The following is a 21400-nucleotide window of genomic DNA, read 5'->3' as shown; positions in this document are numbered from 1 at the left end:
CTGGTAAACAGATACCCACGGATAGCTCTGGCCAGAATATAATTGGTCAGAGTGGTTTTTGTTGTGTGTGTGTGTGTGTGTGTGTGTGTGTGTGTGTGTGTGTGTTTTGTTTGTTTTCAAGAACAAAAACGTTTTCAGAAACTGGTACAGTGTGAGGCTGGCCATTACCAACTAGGAGAAAAGAACTGCTGGGATGAGTCTAACTTGTCACTGGGGGTAGGGACTCAGGAAAAAAAAAAAAAAAGCCACTAGCGTGGGGCCAGTAAAAGTATGGAATCAATGGCAAGGGCATAACCGGAATGCATCCCATTACAAGGTGATGGAGCTGTAATCCAGGACTTAGGGTTTCCAAGAATGTCAAGGTGAGGTGTGCAGTCCAGAGGGTGTGGCTCAGTTGGTTGAGAGACTTCCCAGTCAGGGCACATGTCCCCGGTAGGGCTTGCAGGAGGCAGCCAATCAATGTTCCTCTCTCATAGATGTTTCTATCTCTCCCTTTCCTTTCCTCTCTGAAATCAATAAAATATATATATATTTTAAATGAGGTGCGCATCAGGCTGTTGTTAAAAAGGCATAATCCTGGACCCCGGTTCAGTACTGGGGTTTCTGGTTTAGGGGGTGTGGGATGTGATTCGGGAATTTGCATTCATTTACTTTTCTCAAGCAGGAAGCCTGTTGTAGAAAATCATTAGAAACAGCCCTGTATTGGACTTACCTGGTGATCATTTTGTACGTTATATACATGTGTAATCACTAATTTGTATGCTTAAAACTAATATAATGCTGCATGTCAACTGTAAATGAAAAACAATTTAATATATATTTACTTATTTCAGAGAGGAAGGGAGAGGGAGATAGAAACATCAATGATGACAGAGAACCATTGATTGGCTGCTTCCTGCACGCCCCCCACTCGGGACCAAGCCCCCAACCCTGGCATGTGCCCTGACTGGGAATCAAACCGTGACCTCCTGGTTCATAGTTTGATGCTCAACCACTGAGCCAACGTTGGAACCTCAACCACCAGCCCAGGTTCCTGGGCAACCAAAGCTTCAGCCTCACGAGACTCTTAGGACCACAGACACTGATCACACAGCCGATTATTCCCAAACCTGGACCAGATGCCCTCATGTGATGACCACCCATGGCCCATCAGCATTGAGCCCCATATTGAATCCTGACCCAGAACCTGACACTGCAATCATCCTAAATGGCACCCCCATCCATTAAAAACAGAGTGGCCTGCAAAGACCGTGATGGCGGGGACACGGTCATTGATCTCTACAGACCCCGAATCATCTGATGACCCCAAATGTACCCCAACCACAGGCAGGTGTATCCCCTCCTTCCTTGCAAATACCTTGGCGCTCCTTTCACCTGACCCCCCATGATAATTCCATGGACCAGCTACACCACTTCCACCCTGTGATGTCATGTACCCTGTGAGAGACAAACCTCATATGAGACAAAACTTTTTCTAGAATTTTCAAAAAATGAGCACACACTGTTTAAGGTGGTAAAATGCACATGAATTTTTACCATTAAAATATATTTTTATTGATTTCAGAGAGGAAGGGAGAGGGAAAAGAGATAGAAACATCAATGATGAGAGAGAATCATTGACTGGCCACCTCCTGCACGCCCCCCACCAGGGATTGAGCCCACAATCTGGGCATGTGCCTTGACTGGAATTGAACTGTGACCTCCTGGCTCATATGTTGACACTCAACCACTGAGCCACACCGACCAGGCAATAAAAAAATTTTTTTTTTAAAAAAAGAGTGTCATAATATAAGCCAAACATAATTAAGTTTTGTTTTATGAATACCCCATTTTAAAAGAAGTTTAGCCTGCCATGAAATATATATATAATTACATATATAAACATTTTATAATATGGAAATGTTAAAAAATTAAAATTAGATCATATCCTACATTTTCTCTGTTCTGTGACCATTTCTTGGTATTTTTCTTTTTTATGTCAAATTTTTTTTTTTTGAGGAGTACTAATCAGGTATTTTGTATATTAACCAATCTTTTAAGTTGGAATGAAAGAATTGCAAAAGTTAATTACATAATGAAACAGGCATAGAACACTTTTATGTTGCGCATATTAAAATTTGATCCATGAAGAGAGTAACTGCCACTATTTCAAGCTTCACTCAAAGGCTAGGCAACTAGAAATATGGTGAAGGTATCCTGTCCCCAATTGCCTGTGAGGTGTACTATCTGCTTAGACTTGTGACAGAATGCTTTTTCACTCAAGCCTTCTTGCCTTCACTCCATTACCTAAGCTTTCGCTAAAGACCACCAAATTGAATGTGTTCATGTGATATTTCAGCAAGGATTTGCTGGCAAATGATGAGGCAACATAAATTACTGTAAATTATACCATTTGCATTGCAAGACAAAATTATTTTCTAGTGTGAACTGACATCTATTGAAGTTTTACTTTTGGACAGATGCTTTCCCATAATTAAAAATATTTATTAATTCATAATCTCTGATGATCACATTCGATAGGGTTTACTTACCACAAAAGGATTTCCCAATTTGTTACATTCATGGGATTTGCCTCAATGAACACTCTTTAGATATATAATGTCCTAAAATATTTTCACCAAGGCTGATTGTATCTGAGTTATTTTGTAATTTTTTATCGAGAGATAATATGACATACTTGATCAGTAAACACAGTATCAGACTCTTTGCATTAACTCCTTTTCATTGCATACTATCTTTTTTTTTAAATATATTTTACTGATTTTTTTATAGAGAGGAAGGGAGAGATATAGAGAGTTAGAAACATTGATGAGAGAGAAACATCGATCAGCTGCCTCCTGCACACCCCCAACTGGGGATGTGCCCGCAACCAAGGTACATGCCCTTGACCGGAATCGAACCCGGGACCCTTCAGTCCGCAGGCCAATGCTCTATCCACTGAGCCAAACCATCTAGGACGCATACTATCTTCTTGAGGGCCCAGAACACAAAAAGGGATTTCCCCAAAGCAACTATCTGTAAATTCTCATGTTTTAACAAGGATTGACAAGTGGGCAAAAGCTTTCCCATCATTGCTGCACCCATTCTACTTCTCTCCTCATTGAGTCATGAAGGCTTCCCTACATTCATTACACTCATAGGGTTTCTCTTCATGGTGACGCCTTTTCCACATACACTACAAAGGGTTTCTCTCCTGTATGTTTTCGCTGATGTCTGATTAGATTAAACTTCTCTGTGAAGCCCTTCCCACATTCACTACACAGATAAGGTTTCTCTCCTGTATGAATCCGTTGATGTGCAATCAGCTTGCTTTTTGCTGGGAAGCCTTTTCCACATATACTGCACGAATAGGGTTTCTCTCCCGTGTGAATTCCCTGATGTACAATAAGACGACTCTTCACGGCAAAGCCTTTCCCACACTCACTGCACATATACGGTTTCTCTGAAGTGTGACTTAGCTGATGTACAGTGAGATTAGTCTTCATGGTAAAGCCTTTTCCACATTCACTACAAACAAAGGGTTTCTCTCTTGTGTGTGTTCGCAGATGTCTGATGAGATGACTGTGCGCTTTGAAACCTTTTCCACATTCACTGCATACATAGGGTCTCTCTCCCGTATGAGTTCGTTGATGTAAAATGAGCTGCATCTTTCCCGGGAAGCCTTTTCCACATTCACTGCACACGTAGGGTTTCTCTCCTGTGTGAGATCGCTGATGTACCATCAGATAACTCTTCCCAGTGAAGCCTTTCCCACACTGATTGCAAATAAACGGTTTCTCTAAGGTATGAGTTCGCTGATGTACAGTGAGATTACTCTTTATGGTGAAGCCTTTTCCACATACACTGCACACATACTGCTTCTCCCCTGTATGTGTTCGCTGATGTTTGATGAGAAGGCTCTTCCTGGTGAAGCCCTTTCCGCACTCATTACATATGTAGGGTTTCTCTCCTGTATGAGTTCGCTGATGTGTGGTAAGACTGTTCATCAAGGTAAAGCCTTTCCCACATTCATTGCATATAAATGGTTTCTCTCCAGTATGAGTTCGATGATGGGCAATAAGACGACACTTCACAATAAAGCCTTTTCCACATTCATTGCATATATAAGGTTTCTCTCCTGTATGAGTTTTCTCATGTTTAGTGAGATAAGACTTTGTGGAAAAGGACTTCCCACATAGACGGCATCCATGGGGTTTCTCCCCTGTATGAGTTTGGAGATGATAAATGAGCTGCCACTTTTTTATGAACACTTTCCCACATTCGTGACAGGCATATGGTTTCTCCCCCAGGTGAGTTTTCTGGTGTATATTGAACTGTGATTTCTTGAGGAAGGTTTTGTCACATTCAGTGCATTCGTATTGTTTCAGTCTTGTATGAATTTTCTGATGTTTAGTGAGCTTGGATTTTCTGGCAAAGGCTTTCCCACACAGACTGCATCCATAAGGTTTCTCCCTAGTATGAACTCTCTGGTGATCAGTGAGCTGAGACATCTTCATGAAGGCGTTCCCACATTCAGTGCACACATGGGCTTTCTCTATGTTGTGACTTCTCTGTTGCTTATTAACCGGTGAATCATTACTGATGTTTTTCGTACTGACAGGAAATTTCATTTCAGTTTGTTCATTGTTAGCATGGAGAATGCATGTCCCATCTCCATTCAACTCAACAGAGTTAGTGAAGTGACAGCTTCTGTTTTGGTTTTCAAAATGTAAATTAGATTTTAAAGGTTTTTCACGAATGTCAAACATACCATGATTTTGCTTTAATAGGAAATGACCTTCACTCTGATGAACAATATTTGCAAACATATTATATTCACAGCATAGTCCCAGATTCTTCTGAAGGCTTTGACTTTGCAAGTGACAATTCAGAGGATCAGCAACTTTCTTGAATTCTAGGAAAGAAGAGAACAGTAAATCATGCTGTAATCTCTCATAATCTGTGTTTGAAATATAACTGTGCTTGCCTAGCCAGTGTGAATCAGTGGTTGAGGGTTGACCTATGAACCAGGAGGTCATGGTTTGTTTCTGGTCAGGGCACATGCCCTGGTTGCAGGCTCGATCCCCAGGGGGGGTACCCAAAAGGCAGCTGATCAATGATTCTCTCTCATCATTGATGTTTTTATCTATCTCTCCCTCTCCCTTCCTTTCGGAAATCAATAAAAAAATATATTTTTAAAGAAGAAATAAAACTGTTCTTTCAAAATGCCTTCATGTGCAGTAACTATCTATTTTTAAAACATATTTATTGATTTTTAAAAACATTTTGTTTTAAATTCTCCCCTGAGGATATATATTTTTATTGATTTTAGAGAGAGAGGAAGAAGAGAAAGAGAAAGAAACATTGATATGAGAAACATCTATAAGTTGCCTCTCATACATGCCCTGACCAGGGATAGAACCTGCAACCAAGGCATGTGCCGTGACCAGGAATCGAACACACAACATTTGGGCGTAAGGACGACAGTCCAACCAAGTGAGCCACCTGGCCAGGACTATTGATTTTTTTCTTTTAGAGAGGAAGGAAGAGTGAGGGCGAGGGCAAGAGTGAAAGGGGGGAGGGGGGGAGGCATCAATCGGTTGCCTCCTGTACACACGCTGACCAGGGACTAAACCTGCAAACTAGGTATGTATCCTGATTGAGAATAGAACCAGTGACCCTTGGGTGTAGGTGATGACACTCCAACCAACTGAGCCACAACGCCCATTGCTGAATTAACCATTTAGTGTCAATTCTATGTTTTGTACAATAAGAGATATATTTTGGCCGAAACTGGTTTGGCTCAGTGGATAGAGCATCGGCCTGCGGACTGAAGGGTCCCAGGTTCGATTCTGGTCAAGGGCATGTACCTTGGTTGTGGGCACATCCCCAGTAGGAGGTGTGCAAGAGGCAGCTGATCGATGATTCTCTCTCATCGATGTTTCTAACTCTCTGTCCCTCTCTCTTTCTCCCTGTAAAAAATCAAAAAAAAAAAAAAAAAAAAAAAAAAAGAAAAAAAAAGAGAGATATATTTTGTCTTCGTCCACAGTTCTTGACACTGAGCTTGTCAAACCCTTGTAATTTTTTAAAAATTTATCCTAACTTCATACCAAACATTAAGTCTCATTTAATTCTACACAACACTTAACTGGAATCTGGAATTCAAACCAAACCCTGGACCAAATATAATCATTGTACAAACACTACTACTCAAAGAAACTAAAATATTTCTCCAAATCATAACCACGATTGAAAGCAAAATATAACATCAATTCAATGTTCCCACAAATAATAACCCTAAACAAATTCTAACACATCAGATGATTCTATGTCTGGGGCTAGGCTTAAAACTAACTCTTAACACTATCTCTAGCTTTAACATCAAATTATAAAATATTTCAACTCTAGAACTAAGTTGAATTTAACTTCAACCAAACCTATTTTCTACAATTAAGCTGACCCTAAATCTAAACCTTAAACTCAAATATAACAGTAAATTTTTCATATTTTAAGAAGATAGAGCAAGTAACTTTGAACATAATAGATCTTATTATGCCCTGGCTGGTTTGGCTCTGTGGATAGAGCATTGGCCTGCAGACCTCAAGGGTCCTAGGTTCAATTCTGGTCAAGGGCACATGCCTGGGTTGCGGGCTCCATCCCCAGTAGGGGGTGTGCAGAAGGCAGCCAATCAATGATTCTCTCTCATCATTGATGTTTCTATCTCTTTCTCCCTCTCCCTTCCTCTCTCTGAAATTATATAATATAATGATAATAGCTGAGTTTATGCTAATTAAATGGCTTAGGACTTATTCCTACATACATTCAGGATGGAGTTAGTGACCAGACACACCAATTAATTAGAAGACTGGGGTTTCAGCACCGGGACCCAGTGATCTCTGGAAAAGGGAGGAACTAAAAACTAAAGCTCTATAAAAACTCTTAATATATATATATATTTATTTTTAGAGATGGGGGAGAGAGAGAGAGAGAAACATTGTATTAAGAAAGAAACATCGATCGCTTACCTACCAGGGACCAGCCTTCAACTTAGGTAGTGCCCTGAGAGGAATCAAAACAGTAACCTTTTGGTATACAGGACGATGCTCCTACTGAGACACATTGGCCAAGACTCTATGAAAACTCAACTAGATCTGATCAGCTTCTGGGTTAGTGAACACATCGATACACCCAGGGGTGGTTCACTTCAGTTCCATTGGGACAGAGCTGCTTATTCAGGAATTCTTTAGACCTTGTCCTCTGTACCTACTCACCTGTATCCTTTATAATAAAAAGGTAAACCCAAGTATTTCTCTGAGTACGGAGAGTTGCTCCCACAAATTAATTGACCCTAAAAAGCTCAGGAGAACCTCCAATTTATAGCCAGTTGGTCACAAGTGTAGGTGACAATTTGGACTTGCCATGGACATCGGAATTGGGTGCAGCTTATGGGATGACCTCTTAACTTTTGTTTTTGCTTATTTTATTTTTTTAAACAATTCTTTATTGTTAAAAGTATTACATATGTCCCTCTTTCTCCCCCATTGATACCCTCGAACTCCCCTCCGCTCCCCCCAATCCCAGGCCTTCAGCACCCCCGAACTCTTAACTCGAAGGGTCTAACACTACTTCTAGATAGTGTCAGAATTGAGTAAATATGTAGGGCCTCTAGGTTTAATAATTCTAGATATAGAAACCTCAAATAAAGTAATAAAGGTAATCACAGCCTGTGAAACATGGTGAAAGGAGGAATGAAGATGTAAGAGGTGGATTAAATCGGATACACAGGATGAGGCAAAAGCAGGTTCACAGGTGTTTACATGGGAAATCTGGCATTCATTGATTAATAATAATACAAGTATAAACCCGTGTTTCATGTACTCACAATGGCAAACATACTTTTGCTCAACCTGTATTTAAAGAAAAGACAAGGTTCACTAATGGGCTAAATGGGAGAAGCAAAAAGAGGTTAATGAAAGTGAGGACCTAAACATTACTCCAGGAATTATGTGGAGTGAGCCACTAAGTAAGTGAAATGCCTTTCAATGAAATAAGGGATATTACTGAAGTTCAGAATAAGGAGAAAATCTAGACTGCATGGTGAAACAAAGTTTAATATTATTATCACATATCCAAGTACAAATATGAAGAAATTATTTGACTGCATAAATGTTATAAAAGGTCTATTCTGAAAATATGTGTCAGCCCATGAACATTTACAAACTCTTCAAAGAAAGAGACTAAACTAGACTGTGTTTTGAAACATGTAAAATAAAACTCGAAGGCACATCTAAAGTTTTGGAACTCAATAACCCCACCAAAAAGAAGTAAACACTGAGTATTGTGATCAGATGCATACCTGCTGACAGGTGTACAGAACAAATACACAGAGAGTAAGAATGTAGATCCTCAGCATCTGATTTCCAGGTAATTATAACAGACTACTGAGGGTTATCATGTGCCTAAAACTTGCTATTCTTCTTCTTCTTCTTCTTCTTTTTTTTTATTGGTTTCAGAGAGGGAGAGAGAGATAGAAACATTAATGAGACAGACTCACTGGTCGACTGCCTGCTGCACGCCCACCACTGGGGATCGAGCCTGCAACCCAGGCATGTGTTCTGATCGGGAATTGAACTATGACCTCCTGGTTCATAGGTCAACACTCAACCACCGAGCAACACCAGCAGGGCTTAGGTCAGGCAATCTAGCACTTTTCAAGTCACTCCTGGATTCTTCCCTATGCATCTTTTATCTTTCATAATTTTCATCTGTATTTTTCTACTGCCACAAATTGTGATGGTGAGTGTAACATGGTTATATTTCCCTCCCTTATATAGACTGTCTTCTACATTATAGGCAAAGTGGTCCATTTTCAAACTTAGTTACAGAATGTCACTTTTCTACTGGTTTCTCAACTTTAATGGAATGAAAGCAAGGTCTTCATTGGCCTCAAGAGGCGATGTGTGACCTATAGCTCACTGCCACCACACTGTCCTCACCTGCAGTCCTTTTCCCGCCTGCCCATTTCACGCTATCCAGAAAGGCTTCCTAGGAGCTCCTCAAACACATTCCAAATTCAGCTCTGGAACTTCCCACAGGCTTACATTTGGAGAGCTCCAGGGAGCTGACTCATGTCCCTCATCTAGGTGCTCAAAAGAACCCTATCAAAGAGCCAGTCCCACTCCTAAAAGCACAGTTCTGGGGTGAACGCCCACTGTTCCATTGGCTGCTTCAATTTTCTTACAGCTTTTTTGCCTTAAGATATAAATTTATTATTGATTATCTAGAGTACTTCTACTGAGAATGAGAGGAGTGTGCAAAGTAGAGTACTGCTGTTAACTTAAAAAATACTAGACTATTGCCCTAGCTGGTTTGGCTCAGTGGATAGAGCATTGGCCTCTGGACTGAAGGGTCCCAGGTTCGGTTTCGGTCAAGGGCACATGCCTGGGTTACGGTTTCTATCCCCAGTTGGGGGTGGGGGGGTGTAGGAGGCAGGCAATCAATCTCATCATTGATGTTTCTATCTCTCTCTCCATCTCCCTTCCTCTCTGAAATCAATGAAAATATATCTTTAAAAAATATTAGGCTATCAAAATGCAAGTTCTAAAGAAATAAAGCAGTCACTTAGATTGCAGGAGGCAATCACAAGTATGGAATACATGAGAGAGTTTTCAGGAGAAGGACAGAGACTTTCTAAACAATATAATAGCATATCACAGAGATCACTAAAAGAGAAACTGCAATTTCATATGACAGAAAACTTGGTTACCTGGGACTAAGTGTCATCAGCATATGATGAGAAAGTAATCAGTTTTATTTTTATATCCTAGCAATGACTAATCTGAAAATGCAATCATGAAAATAATTCCATTTAAATAATTATTTTAAATAATAAAAGAGAATCTTATAGTTAGGAATAAACTTAAGGAACTATAGAACTTTTATCCTGAAACTTATAATATGTTGTTGGAAGAAATTAAAGACCAAATTAAATAGAAAGACAGACAATGATCCTGGATCAGGATGTTTAATATGGTTAAGATGGAATTACTACCCAATTAAGATACAGATTCAATGTAATCCCTACCAAAATCCTAGCTGTTTCTTCTTTTGCAGAAATTCACAAGACGATTCTAAAATTCAAATAAAAATTCAACCATCCAAAAATCAAAATTATTTTGAAAGACAACAAAGTTGGGTAATTCACTCTTCCCAATTTCAAAACATAAAGAGCTACAGGAATCAAGGCCTCAATAAGAACGTGTAAATAGCTCTGGATGATGTGGCTTAGTTAGTTGGAGTTTGTCCCATGCACCGAAGGGTCACTAGTTTGATTCCAGGTAGGGGAACTTGCCTAGGTTGAGGGTTTAGTAACTGGTGGGGGCCAGTTTAGGAGATAACTGATAGATCTCTCTCTCTCTCTCTCTCTCTCTCTCTCTCTCTCTCTCGTTATGGCCAGTATGGTGCAGTGGTTGGAGTATTGGCCTGTTCACCAAAAGACTGCAGGTTCAATTCCAGGTCAAGGGCATGTACCTGGATTTCAGGTTTGATCTCCTGTACCAGCAAGTACAGGAGGCAACTAATCAATGTGTTTCTCTCTCTCTCTCTTCCTCTCCCTTCTTCCCTTCTATGCTCAATGGAAAAAGTATCCTCCGGTGAGGATTAACAAAAAACAAAACCAAAAGCACTTACTACAAATATATTAAAATGAATATATTAAATGTATTTAAAAACATTTTTATAAATATAAAATGTTCTAAAATTGATTGTGATGATGGTTCCACCACAACTATATCAAATATACCACAAACTAGTGAATTATATAATTTAGGTGAACTGTATGGCATGTGAATTACCAGGTGTACCAGTTAATAATGCGGATTTTTTTAATGGCGTTACCTATATGTTGATATACTAAATCTAAGTAAAACCATTAAAACTATGATGTGGTATTTTTTTAAGAAAATAATTGTAGTTCTGACCAAACTGCTCAGTTAGTTGTAGCATCATCCCAATATATGAAGGTTGCACATCCCTGGTCAGGGCAACATATAAGGATCAACCAATAAATGCATGAATAAGTGGAATGACTATCTATCTATCTATCTATCTCTCTACCTACCTACCTATCTCTCCTGCCTCACTCTCTCTAAGATAAATAATAATAAAACAATTAAAATGAGTAAATAAGTAAATATATGCAGTGATAACACCTTAGAATGAACAAAAATCTGAATTGGGAAAACTAGCAAGTAAGTCATTTGAAACAGACATAAGTTATGATGTTGTTTGGTCTCCAACTCATGTAGTATGTTAAGATCTTTTCTTTTTAAAAATTTCTTTATTGATTAAGGTATTACATATGTGTCCTTATCTCCCCATTATCCCCCCAACCCTCCCACTCTTGCCCTCACCCCCCTGTTGTCTGTGTCCACTGGTTGGGCTTATATGCATGCATACAAGTCCTTTGGTTGATCTCTCCGCCTTACCCCCACCCTCCCCTACCTTCCCTCTGAGGTTTGACGGTCTCTTTTCTTGTTCATCAAATGAAACAGTAGAGACCTTTAAGAAGGGAGCTCAGCATGCAGGGAACATCCCAGGCGATGCCAGGATGGACAGAATTCAAAATGTCTAATTCGGAAAGAGGAACTAACAGTATACAAAAACAATAGAGGGAAGTTGATTCCTGCTCTCACACACAAAATGAGAAGTCAGAGGCCAGCTGTTACGACGATGAGTAAAATACATTGGAAGAAAGTGTAATTAGACGATACTGAAGGAGAAGTCAATTTGGGAGTCCATGTCACAGAACAGAAAGAGGTCAACTCATGGGAATAGAGGCGGCGTTTAAGATGAGAACTGAGTATTAAGAACATTGGGGGAATGGGGGAAAAACAACATGAATGCACCGTGAAAAGCAGGTTATCACGGGGACACAGCATCCAAAGTGGGTTGGAGGTTATGGAGGGAAATCACTATTTCCAACCAGGACATGAAGGCCCAGTGGTAAGAAAAAGTGATGAATTCAAAGTTCTGTCTTTCCAAAGAGACCTGGAAAGTAGAATTTCCTAGCTACAGAAGTGGTAACACAGACAGACACACTGTGACCATGGACAATGGACAAAGGGAACAAAAAATCTGAGAATCCTAGGACAGTGGTCGGCAAACTGCGGCTCGCGAGCCACATGCGGCTCTTTGGCCCCTTGAGTGTGGCTCTTTCACAAAATACCACGGCCTGGGCGAGTCTATTTTGAAGAAGTGGCGTTAGAAGAAGTTTAAGTTTAAAAAATTTGGCTCTCAAAAGAAATTTCAATCGTTGTACTGTTGATATTTGGCTCTGTTGACTAATGAGTTTGCCGACCACTGTCCTAGGACAAAGGAAACTATGCAAACAAAATCAAGATGGAGATAAAATAAGCAAGTCAGAGCTCAGAAAAGAAAACCAGAAGCCTCTAAACTTCTACAAAAGGTTCTCAGACGTGGAGGGGTGGTTTTTTTGAGTTTCCTCATTCATGTCACAGCTCTGACGCCGCCTCTGACTAGAATGTGACTCCCCGGCCGCCCGCCTTGCTGGCTCTCACCCCCTCACCTGGAGAGACTAGACAGCGGCGTCCACGCTGTACAGTCCACGGATCTTCCCCTCGTTCCAGCTTGGAGAGCGTGTCTGGTTTGCTGGCTTGATACCCTGCTTGGGAACAATGACAGAAGACTCAGACATATTATATTGCCGTGGCGTCTGTCAAGAAGGGAGAGTGAGCCCTGGCTGGTTTGGCTCAGTGGATGGAGCATTGGCCTTCGGATTGAAAGGTTCTGGGTTCGATTCCAGTCAAGGGCACATGCCTGGGTTTTGGGCTCGATCTCCAGTGGGGGGCTTGCAGGAGGCAGCCAATCGATGATTCTCTCTTATCATTGATGTTTCTGTCTTCCTCACCCTTCCTCTCTGAAATCATTGGAAAACATATATATATATATATATATATATATATATATATATATGTATATGTATTTTTTAATATATTTTATTTTTTACAGAGAGGAAGGGAGAGGGATAGAGAGCTAGAAACATTGATGAGAGAGAAACGTCGATCAGCCGCCTCCTGCACAACCCCCACTGAGGATGTGCCCACAACCAAGGTACATGCCCTTGACCGGAATCGAACCTGGGGCCCCTCAGTCCGCAGGCTGACACTCGATCCACTGAGCCAAACTGGTTAGGGCCAGTGAAAATATATTTAAAAAAAAAAAAAAAGAAGAATGGAGAATGAACAGGTTCACATCTAACACAATGACTTTTATATCAGGAGAGGGGACATTATACTCTCTTGTCTGGGGCAAGAGAAAGATGTGAGGTTGTACCATGTCACATATCTGTATTTATTCTGAACAGTTAAGCAACTTATCAATAAAAGCCACTGACAGCACCATCGGACTGACCCGGGGGAGCTGTCCTCACCCACGGACACCAGGTGGCTGTAGGTCTCCATCATCACGTCCCTGTACAGGTCCTTCTGCTCGGGGCCCAGGAGCTGCCACTCCTCCCAGGTGAAGTCCACGGCCACATCCTGAAATGTCAGCGGTTCCTGTGACAACTCCATGCTGTGTAATGGCGTGACGTCCTGTACATGATCTGGGAGAAATGTTAGTTTTTCTGCTCATGTTCACTTTGCAGACTGCACCTATATAGTGAGTGGGGTTTTATTTTAATATACAGTTGAAGAATCACATGCCCAGTAAAATACTATTCGTAATTGTACATCCATGCATTCTTCCAATTAGATGTTTCTCTGATGTGAAAAAGTTAAATGTGCTTGTTAACCTAGAAACACGTTTCATACTGTATATTCAAATTAATATATTTGAAAGAGAGAATATGTGTGTGTGTGTGTGTGTGTGTGTGTGTGTGCGCGCGCGCGCGCGCGCTTTTCAGATTAACGGAGGTGGTTTTATAGGTCTCTTCAAATTCATTACAGAAGAAAGTAAAGGAAAAAACAAATCCAGTCACCTTAGCCTGGAGCATTTCCTTCTGTTCTCTGAAAAGAGCTGGCAACAGGGAGGCTCTATCTTGGTGTGTTGGGTCTGCTCTGTATTTCTGTACAGAAATCCGCCTGCAGTCGGGGGTGTCACGGAAATGCTGATACCCAACCCCGCAGCGTCCTCCTGCTTCACATGGTTCAATTGTTCCTGGTGCCTTGTAACGAATCTTTATGAGTTTATTTGAGCTAAAGCGAAGACAAGTGCCTGGAAGCAAAATAACAATGAATTAAGAAAATGCTTTAGAGGATGGCAGTTTTACACCTAATTTATACATTAGAATCAAAGAAACACAAGAAGGTTACATGAAATCCATTGGTGACACATTAGGGGTGAGGGAAAAAGCAAAGCAGAGAGATCTCTGGGATTGGATTAAAAGTAAAATGAATAGACACCTACTCTGCATAGGCGGAAATAGGATAATTAACACTTAGCAATTAACATGACAGCAATAACATTGAGGGACTCTGTGGTCTCTTGCTCTGGTGGGAGATTGTGCCCTGAGGAATCTGGGGAAAAAAAATAAAAGGGAAATTACCCCAACATTTCAAAGTCATGTCATTCCAGATGTAAGAAGACAATTGACAGGCTTGGTTAAGTTAAAGAATGACCTTTTTAAAAAAATACATTAAAAAAAATTAATTTTAGAGAGGAAGGGAGAAGGAGAGAGGGACAGAGACATCAATGATGAGAGGAAATTATTGATCGGCCGCCTTCTGCACGCCTCCTACTGGGGATCGAGCCTGCAACCTGGGCATGTGCCCCTGACCGGAATTCTCTGGAGTTTTGTGGAGTGATTGTGAAAAAAAGATGAGGGAAATGACACTGTAGGGGTAGGATAATTTTTCTCCTTCTTTTCTAGGTTCTTTGCTTGGTCTAATTATTAAATCGCTATAACCCAGATTAACAGAGGCAAAACAATCAAAAAGGTTAATAACAGCCCTTGCTGGTTTGGCTCGGTGGATAGAGCATCGGCCGGAACCCTCAGTTGGAAGGCTGACGCTCTATCCACTGAGCCAAACCGGCTAGGGCTAAAGAATGACCTTTAATGAAGACACCAGTGTAGGACATGACTACTGCCTGGACTCGCTTTTAGTTAGAAGGAATCCATTTCAGACCATCCAATGTGTTGTTTCGGCCTCTGAGTTTGTAAGGCTCACCATGCAGGCCCCTCTGAGTTTGCTAGGTTTCCGATGTGGTCCCCTTTAGGTCCACACTGGGGAGTTACAACCTGCGGTAAGGTGAGGAGAAAAGTCAATGGGTGGTCCATTTGCTCCGGGACCTGTTGCTAAGGTGCTCCTGCTGACAGTGCCCACAGAACCGCTGGTGTCCCTTTTCTGGTTTCCTGGAAGTATTTACTCCTCAGGCCAATAAATCCTTAGGTCCTAAATGTGGTGAAGGTGTTCCTTCATTCTCTGGAGTTTTGTGGAGTGATCGTGGAAAAAAGAAGGTGCATGGGAAATGACACTGTAGGGGTAGAATAATTTTTCTCCTTCTTTTCTAGGTTCTTTGCTTGGTCTAATTATTAAATCGACGTAACCCAGATTAGCAGAGGAAAAACAATCAAAAAGGTTAACAATAGCCCTAGCCGGTTTGGCTCGGTGGATAGAGCATCGGCCTGTGGCCTGAAGGGTCCCAGGTTCGATTCCAGTCAAGGGCACATGCCCGGGTTGCAGGCTCGATCCCCAGTAGGGGCGTTCAGGAGGCCGCCGATCAAACATCATCATTGATGTTTCTATCTCTCTCCCTCTCCCTTCCTCTCTGAAATCAATAAAATATATATATATATTTTTAAAAAGGTTAACAACATGTACACCTCCTGTATACATAGAAGGGACCTAGGAAAATGAAGTCACTGTCCAAAGTGGCAGATGCCATCATCTGAAATGCCACCTTCACCTAACGATATCGATTGGGGTTGTAGAGTTGGTTAGCAGAGGTGACCAGGAAAAGCACAGCCAACAAGGGTAAGGTTGTTAAGCAGCTCTAAGTCCTCTCTCCTCCACAGATAGTTCAGACAGGTGAGGGAGACACCTTAGGGATGAGATTGCCTTTACAAATGTAAATGTCCTTCAAAGGAGTAACACACTAGCCCCCTTCCCCCAGCTGCAGTTTCCTCAAATTAACCAGCCTAAAATGACCAATATCCCAAAGAGGCATATTTTAGGGTGGCAAGCTGTCCCCTTCTGACTCATGAAATTATGTATTTAAAAGACAAAGTTAGCCCTAGCTGGTTTGGCTCTGTGGATAGTGTTGGCCTGTGGCCCTAAGGGTCCCGGGTTCAACTCCTGTCAAGGGCACACAACTGGGTTGTGGGCTGGATCCCCAGTAGGGGGCGTGCGGGAGGCGGATCAATGATTCTCTTTCATCCTTGCTGTTTTATAGCTCTCCCTCTCCCTTCCTCTCTGAAATCAATAAATATATCTTTTTTAAAAATCCATGAGCAAGGCCAAAAAAAAATTTTTTTTTTAAAAGGATAAAATTGCCCTAGCCGGTTTGGCTCAGTGGATAGAGCGTCGACCTGTGGACTGAAGGGTCCAGGGTTTGATTCAGGTCAGGGGCATGTGCCTTGGTTGTGGGCACATCCCCAGTGTGAGGCGAGCAGGAGGCGGCTGCTCTGTTTCTCTCTCATCGATGTTTCTAACTCTCTATACCTTCCTCTCTGTAAAAAATAAAATATATATTTTTTAAAAAAAGGATAAAATTATCTCAGAAACAACCAACAGATTTTCGCCCAGTTGGCTAGAATTGCACAATGTACTTCCTAGTAAGCTCATTTAGGAGTAATCCAGTCACTAGCGGTGGGCACTGGAACCACCACCATTGACTTAGACGGACCCAAACTTACTAATACACTGGCTTATGCTCACCTTGTCAGAGGGATGGATATTAAATAAAATGCAGATTCTGTTTGCAAAGAAAAACGCATGAATGTACGACAGGCCAATAAGCAACAGCGTCCATTGCTATCGCTATACGAAGAGGTGAGAGCAGAAGTTGACAAACTTTTTCTTTTCTTTTTAAAATACTCTATCTTTATTGATTTCAGAGAGGAAGGGAGAGGGAAAGAGAGATAGAAACACCAATGATGAGAGAGAATCATTGACTGGCTGCCTCCTGCCAGGAATCAAACCCGGGACCCTTCAGTCCTCAGGCCGACGCTCCATCCACTGAGCCAAACCGGTCAGGGCGACAAACTTTTTCTTAAAGAGACCACGGGGGCCCTAACCGGTTTGGCTCAGTGGATGGAGCGTCGGCCTGCGGACTCGGGGGTCCCGGGTTCGATTCCGGTCAAGGGCATGTACCTTGGTTGTGGGCACATCCCCAGTGGGGAGTGTGAGGGAGGCGGCTGATCGGTGTTTCTCTCTCACTGATGTTTCTGGCTCTCTGTCCCTCTCCCTTCCTCTCTGTAAAAAATCAATAAAATATTTAAAAAAAAGAGAGAGAGACCAAGGGGCATGGTCCCCTTTGCAGACCTGAATGAGACCTGAATGTCTGTGTCACAACTCAATTCTGCCTTGGCAGCGCGGAAGGGGCCACAGCGGAGGCATGGCACCCGGGCGTTGCTGGTTTGGTCCCTGGGTCTCTAGTTCGTCAGCGGAGGGGCTGAAGGTTAAAAACCGGAAGGACTGGCAAGAGCACTCGGGGCCCTCGTGCCTCGGGTCCCAACAGCCGCCAAGGTCGTCACCTGAAACACCAGGGATCCATCCAGCTCGTCCAGAACGTCACCCCCGCAAGCCTCTCGGGACCGCGGACTCCGATCACACTTCCCTGTTCATCGGCAACGCGGGCCAGACACCCCCACGCGTGGACACCCGCGCCGGCCCAGCATCCCTGACCCGCGTATTAACCCCCCGACCGGAACCTGACCCCACGATCACCTTAAATGCCCCTGCGCTTCTCACAGGCGGGGGGACCTGCAGCACCCCAAACCCTGACAGCCCGGACAAGGGCGTGACCTCCACAGACTCTTCACCTGGGCCCCGACCCCCAGGGCACCCCGACCACACAGATGCCTCTGCTCCCCCTCAAATCCCTCAAATCCCGTTCCTACCCGGCTCCCCTCGGCTCCCTCCTCCCGGCCGCTCCTACCCTCCCCCCCCCGACCCCGTGGTAATTCCATGCCCCGCACAACGCCACGCCCACACGTCACCCGTGAGAAACCAAACTTTTGCTGTGACCAAAAAAACCCACAAACTTTTGGGGACAAAAACCACACACTGACCTGGATTTTTGCCCAGACCGACGAGGAGGGCGCAAACGTGGTATTTCCGCGAACGGCTTCAACTTTTGCCCTGGCCCCGCCCCCTCTACGGTGGCCCAGGAGGACCGCAGGCTCTGGAAGAGGCATTTGGCAGTAATATGTCTGCGCCCACCTCGCGGCGCAGCCATGGGGGCCGCCATTTTTTGGACGCCTGGTTGCCGTACAGAAGGCAGACTGGCTGGAAGGCGCTTCTTAGCCAGTATTGGCGAAAAGGTGAAGAGCTGCTGAAAGCATCTCGTTTTCCATCACTTCGCTCATACGAAAAAAATAAAAAGGTTAAGTTTTCAGAGCTTCGCGGTGCAAACACCGTGCAACCTCGGTTGCTTTCAGAGGGCTGGGCAGAAAAGTACGATAGCCGCGGAGTATATTCTCCACTTTACATGTAAGTATATACACAGGACAAACCACGTTCCCAAAGGAGCAATTAGGAGGACAGGCGTCAGTATGCAGCGGAGGCGGCGCTGCTAGAAAAAGACAATTTAATAGCCCTAACCGGTTTGGCTCAGTGGATGGAGCTTCGGCCTGCAGACTGGAGAAGGGGGGGGGGGGGGTAATGCGGGAGGGGGGGAGGGGTCCCAGGTTCGATTCCAGTCAAGGGCCCATGCCCAGGTTTCGGGCTTGATCCCCAGTGGGGGGCGTGCAGGAGACAGCCAATCAATGATTCTCTCAGCATTGATGTTTCTATCTGTCTCTCTTCCTCTCCTTTCCTCTCTGAAATCAATAAAAATATATTAAAAATAAATAAATAAAGTGAGGGCAGTAAAAGTCTGGAATCAATGACATGGGCTCATCCTGAATCCATCCCATTACGAGGTATACTGCAAGGGTGATGATGGGGGGTTTAGAGGGTGTGGGATGTGACTGGGGAATTTGCATTCATTTAAGTGTCTGAGGCAGGAAGCCTGTCAATCATCAGAAACAGCTTTGTGCTGGACATACCTCGGAGTCATTTTGTAAGTTATATACATCCCTAATCACTGTGTTGTGCATCTGAAACTAATATGCTGTATGTCAATAGTAATTAACAAACTTTTTTAAAAAAATTAAATATTAAAAAGGGAAAAGAAACAGCCCTGGCATGTTCATTTTTAAAAATATATATTTTATTGATTTTTTTTACAGAGAGGAAGGGAGAGGGATAGAGAGTTAGAAACATCGATGAGAGAGAAACATCGATCAGCTGCCTCCTGCACACCTCCTACTGGGGATGTGCCCGCAACCAAGGTACATGCCCTTGACCGGAAACGAACCCGGGACCCTTCAGTCTGCAGGCTGACGCTCTATCCACTGAGCCAAACCGGTTAGGGCTGGCATGTTCTTTTGATACAAATATTCAAATATTAGGATGGGTGACACCACTTGGTATCTTGGTATTAGTTCAAATTATATTTAGAAAAGACTTAAAGGGCAATAAAGGAAGACCCTCACCATCACCACCAATTACGACCTATACGTTACTCAACAGTTGTAGCTTTTTTTTTCTTTTTTAAATCCCACCCGAGGATATGACATTCTCAGAGAGAGACAGAAATACTGATGAGCTGCCTCCTGCAGCAGCCATTCGGTGCTGTGCCCTCCCTGGTGTGGGAGCGAACCTGCAACCCAGGACAAATGTCAGGGATTCCTGTAACAACTCCATGCTGTTTAATGGTGTGATGTCCTTTACATGATAGGACAGAAATGCTAGTTCAGCTCCTCATTTTCACATCATAGTCAGCATCTCTATAGCAAGTGAGGTTTTATGTTGCTATATATTTAAACAATCACAAGCCTAGTAAAATACTGTTTTATAACTGAGCATTGAGTCATCCATGTGTTCATTCACTTAAAAGTTTCTATAGCCCTAACCAGTTTGGCTCAGTGGATAGAGCGTCAGCCTGCGGGCTGAAAGGTCCCAGGTTTGATTCTGGTCAGGGGCATGTACGTTGGTTGTGGGCACATCCCCAGTGGGAGGTGTGCAGGAGTCAGCTAACAGATGTTTCTCTCATCGATGTTTCTAACTCTCTATCCCTCTTCCTTCTTCTCTGTAAAAAATCAATAAAATATATATTTTTAAAAAGTTTCTATAATATCAGTAAGTTAAAATGTTTTTGTTAACCTAAAAAACACACATTCATATATTTGAGAGGTATGTTTCAATAGAGGATATAAGCCTAAAAAGGTAGCGTAAGCCCGGCCAGCGTGGCTCAGTCATTGAGCATCAACCTCAATTCCTGGTCAGGGCAACGTGCCTGGGTTGTGGGCTCCATCCCCAGTGTGGGGTGGGCAGGAGGCAGCCGACCAATGATTCTCATCGTTGATGTTTCTCTCTCTCTGAAATCCAAAACCTTTATCTCACATCCAGATGCACACTTTTGAAAACTTCAGACATGCATCATGGCAGCCATCCTGGCACTCAGTGTAAAATCGGTACAGAATCATTATTCCCAGGTACATGGCACACCCCGAGAATTGTGGGACAGACCACATCTCAGAAAACTCAGTAAGAAATGTCATGGGGAAAAAGAGGTAAAATGATCATTATTTTGCAGCGAGGAGATGAGATCTTTGAATCCAAACCTTTTTCTCAGGGTCAAATGCCCTCTTTCTACACCTTCATGATGCCAATATTGTAGCCATCCTGGTAGCCAATGGAAATGTACTATGGAACAACAGTCCCAGATATATGCCATAGTCTTAGAAAAAATAAACCTGATCTTAAAAATGCATCAAGAAACGTTGAAGAGGCCGAAACCAGTTTGGCTCAGTGGATATAGCGTCGGCCTGCGGACTGAAGAGTCCCAGGTTCGATTCTGGTAAGGACATGTACCTTGGTTGCGGGCACATCCCCAGTGGGGGGTGTGCAGGAGGCAGCTGATTGACGTTTCTCTCTCTTCAATGTTTCTAACTCTCTGTCCCTCTTCCTTCCACTCTGTAAAAAATCAATTGAAAAAATATATTTAAGAAATGTTGAAGAGAACAAATCATTTCTGGACTTGGAACACAAATACTGAGAGTCCGATGGGATATATTCTGAGGAACGAAAAGGCACGGTGTGGCCTGGCTGTGGTGGCTCAGTGGTTGAGTGTTGACCTATGAACCAGGTCACGGTTCAATACCGGAAGGGCACATGCCCGGTTTGTGGGCTCA

The 21400-nt window shown here is 42.9% G+C and overlaps 2 protein-coding genes across 7 annotated transcripts in view; both read right to left on the bottom strand.

The window, feature by feature from the left end:
- The window catches only part of LOC307116665 (uncharacterized protein), a 130136-nt gene that overhangs the window by 87824 nt on the left and 20912 nt on the right, over nt 1-21400 (bottom strand). The gene's annotated exons all lie outside the window — the stretch shown is intronic.
- Nucleotides 1535-18299, bottom strand: LOC307116661 (uncharacterized protein). 6 transcript variants are annotated; one of them, XM_079800804.1, is made up of 5 exons: nt 18233-18299; nt 13979-14214; nt 13430-13652; nt 12566-12664; nt 1535-4894 (listed from the first exon to the last, which is right to left on the bottom strand). In XM_079800804.1, the coding sequence occupies exons 3-5, from the start codon at nt 13569-13571 to the stop codon at nt 3150-3152; spliced, it is 1986 nt and encodes a 661-aa protein (XP_079656930.1). In that variant the 5' UTR covers nt 13572-13652; nt 13979-14214; nt 18233-18299; the 3' UTR covers nt 1535-3149. The 6 variants fall into 6 exon arrangements, with proteins under 6 accessions (XP_079656930.1, XP_079656931.1, XP_079656928.1 ...); XM_079800805.1 differs by having other exon boundaries at nt 13430-13603; XM_079800802.1 differs by having other exon boundaries at nt 13430-13592.

The sequence above is a fragment of the Cnephaeus nilssonii genome, assembly GCF_951640355.1.
Source record: "Cnephaeus nilssonii genome assembly, chromosome: 20".
Classification (NCBI taxonomy): Eukaryota; Metazoa; Chordata; class Mammalia; order Chiroptera; family Vespertilionidae; genus Cnephaeus; species Cnephaeus nilssonii.
The sequence above is the reverse complement of the archived record's forward strand: the minus strand, read 5'-3'. Positions and strand labels throughout refer to the sequence as shown.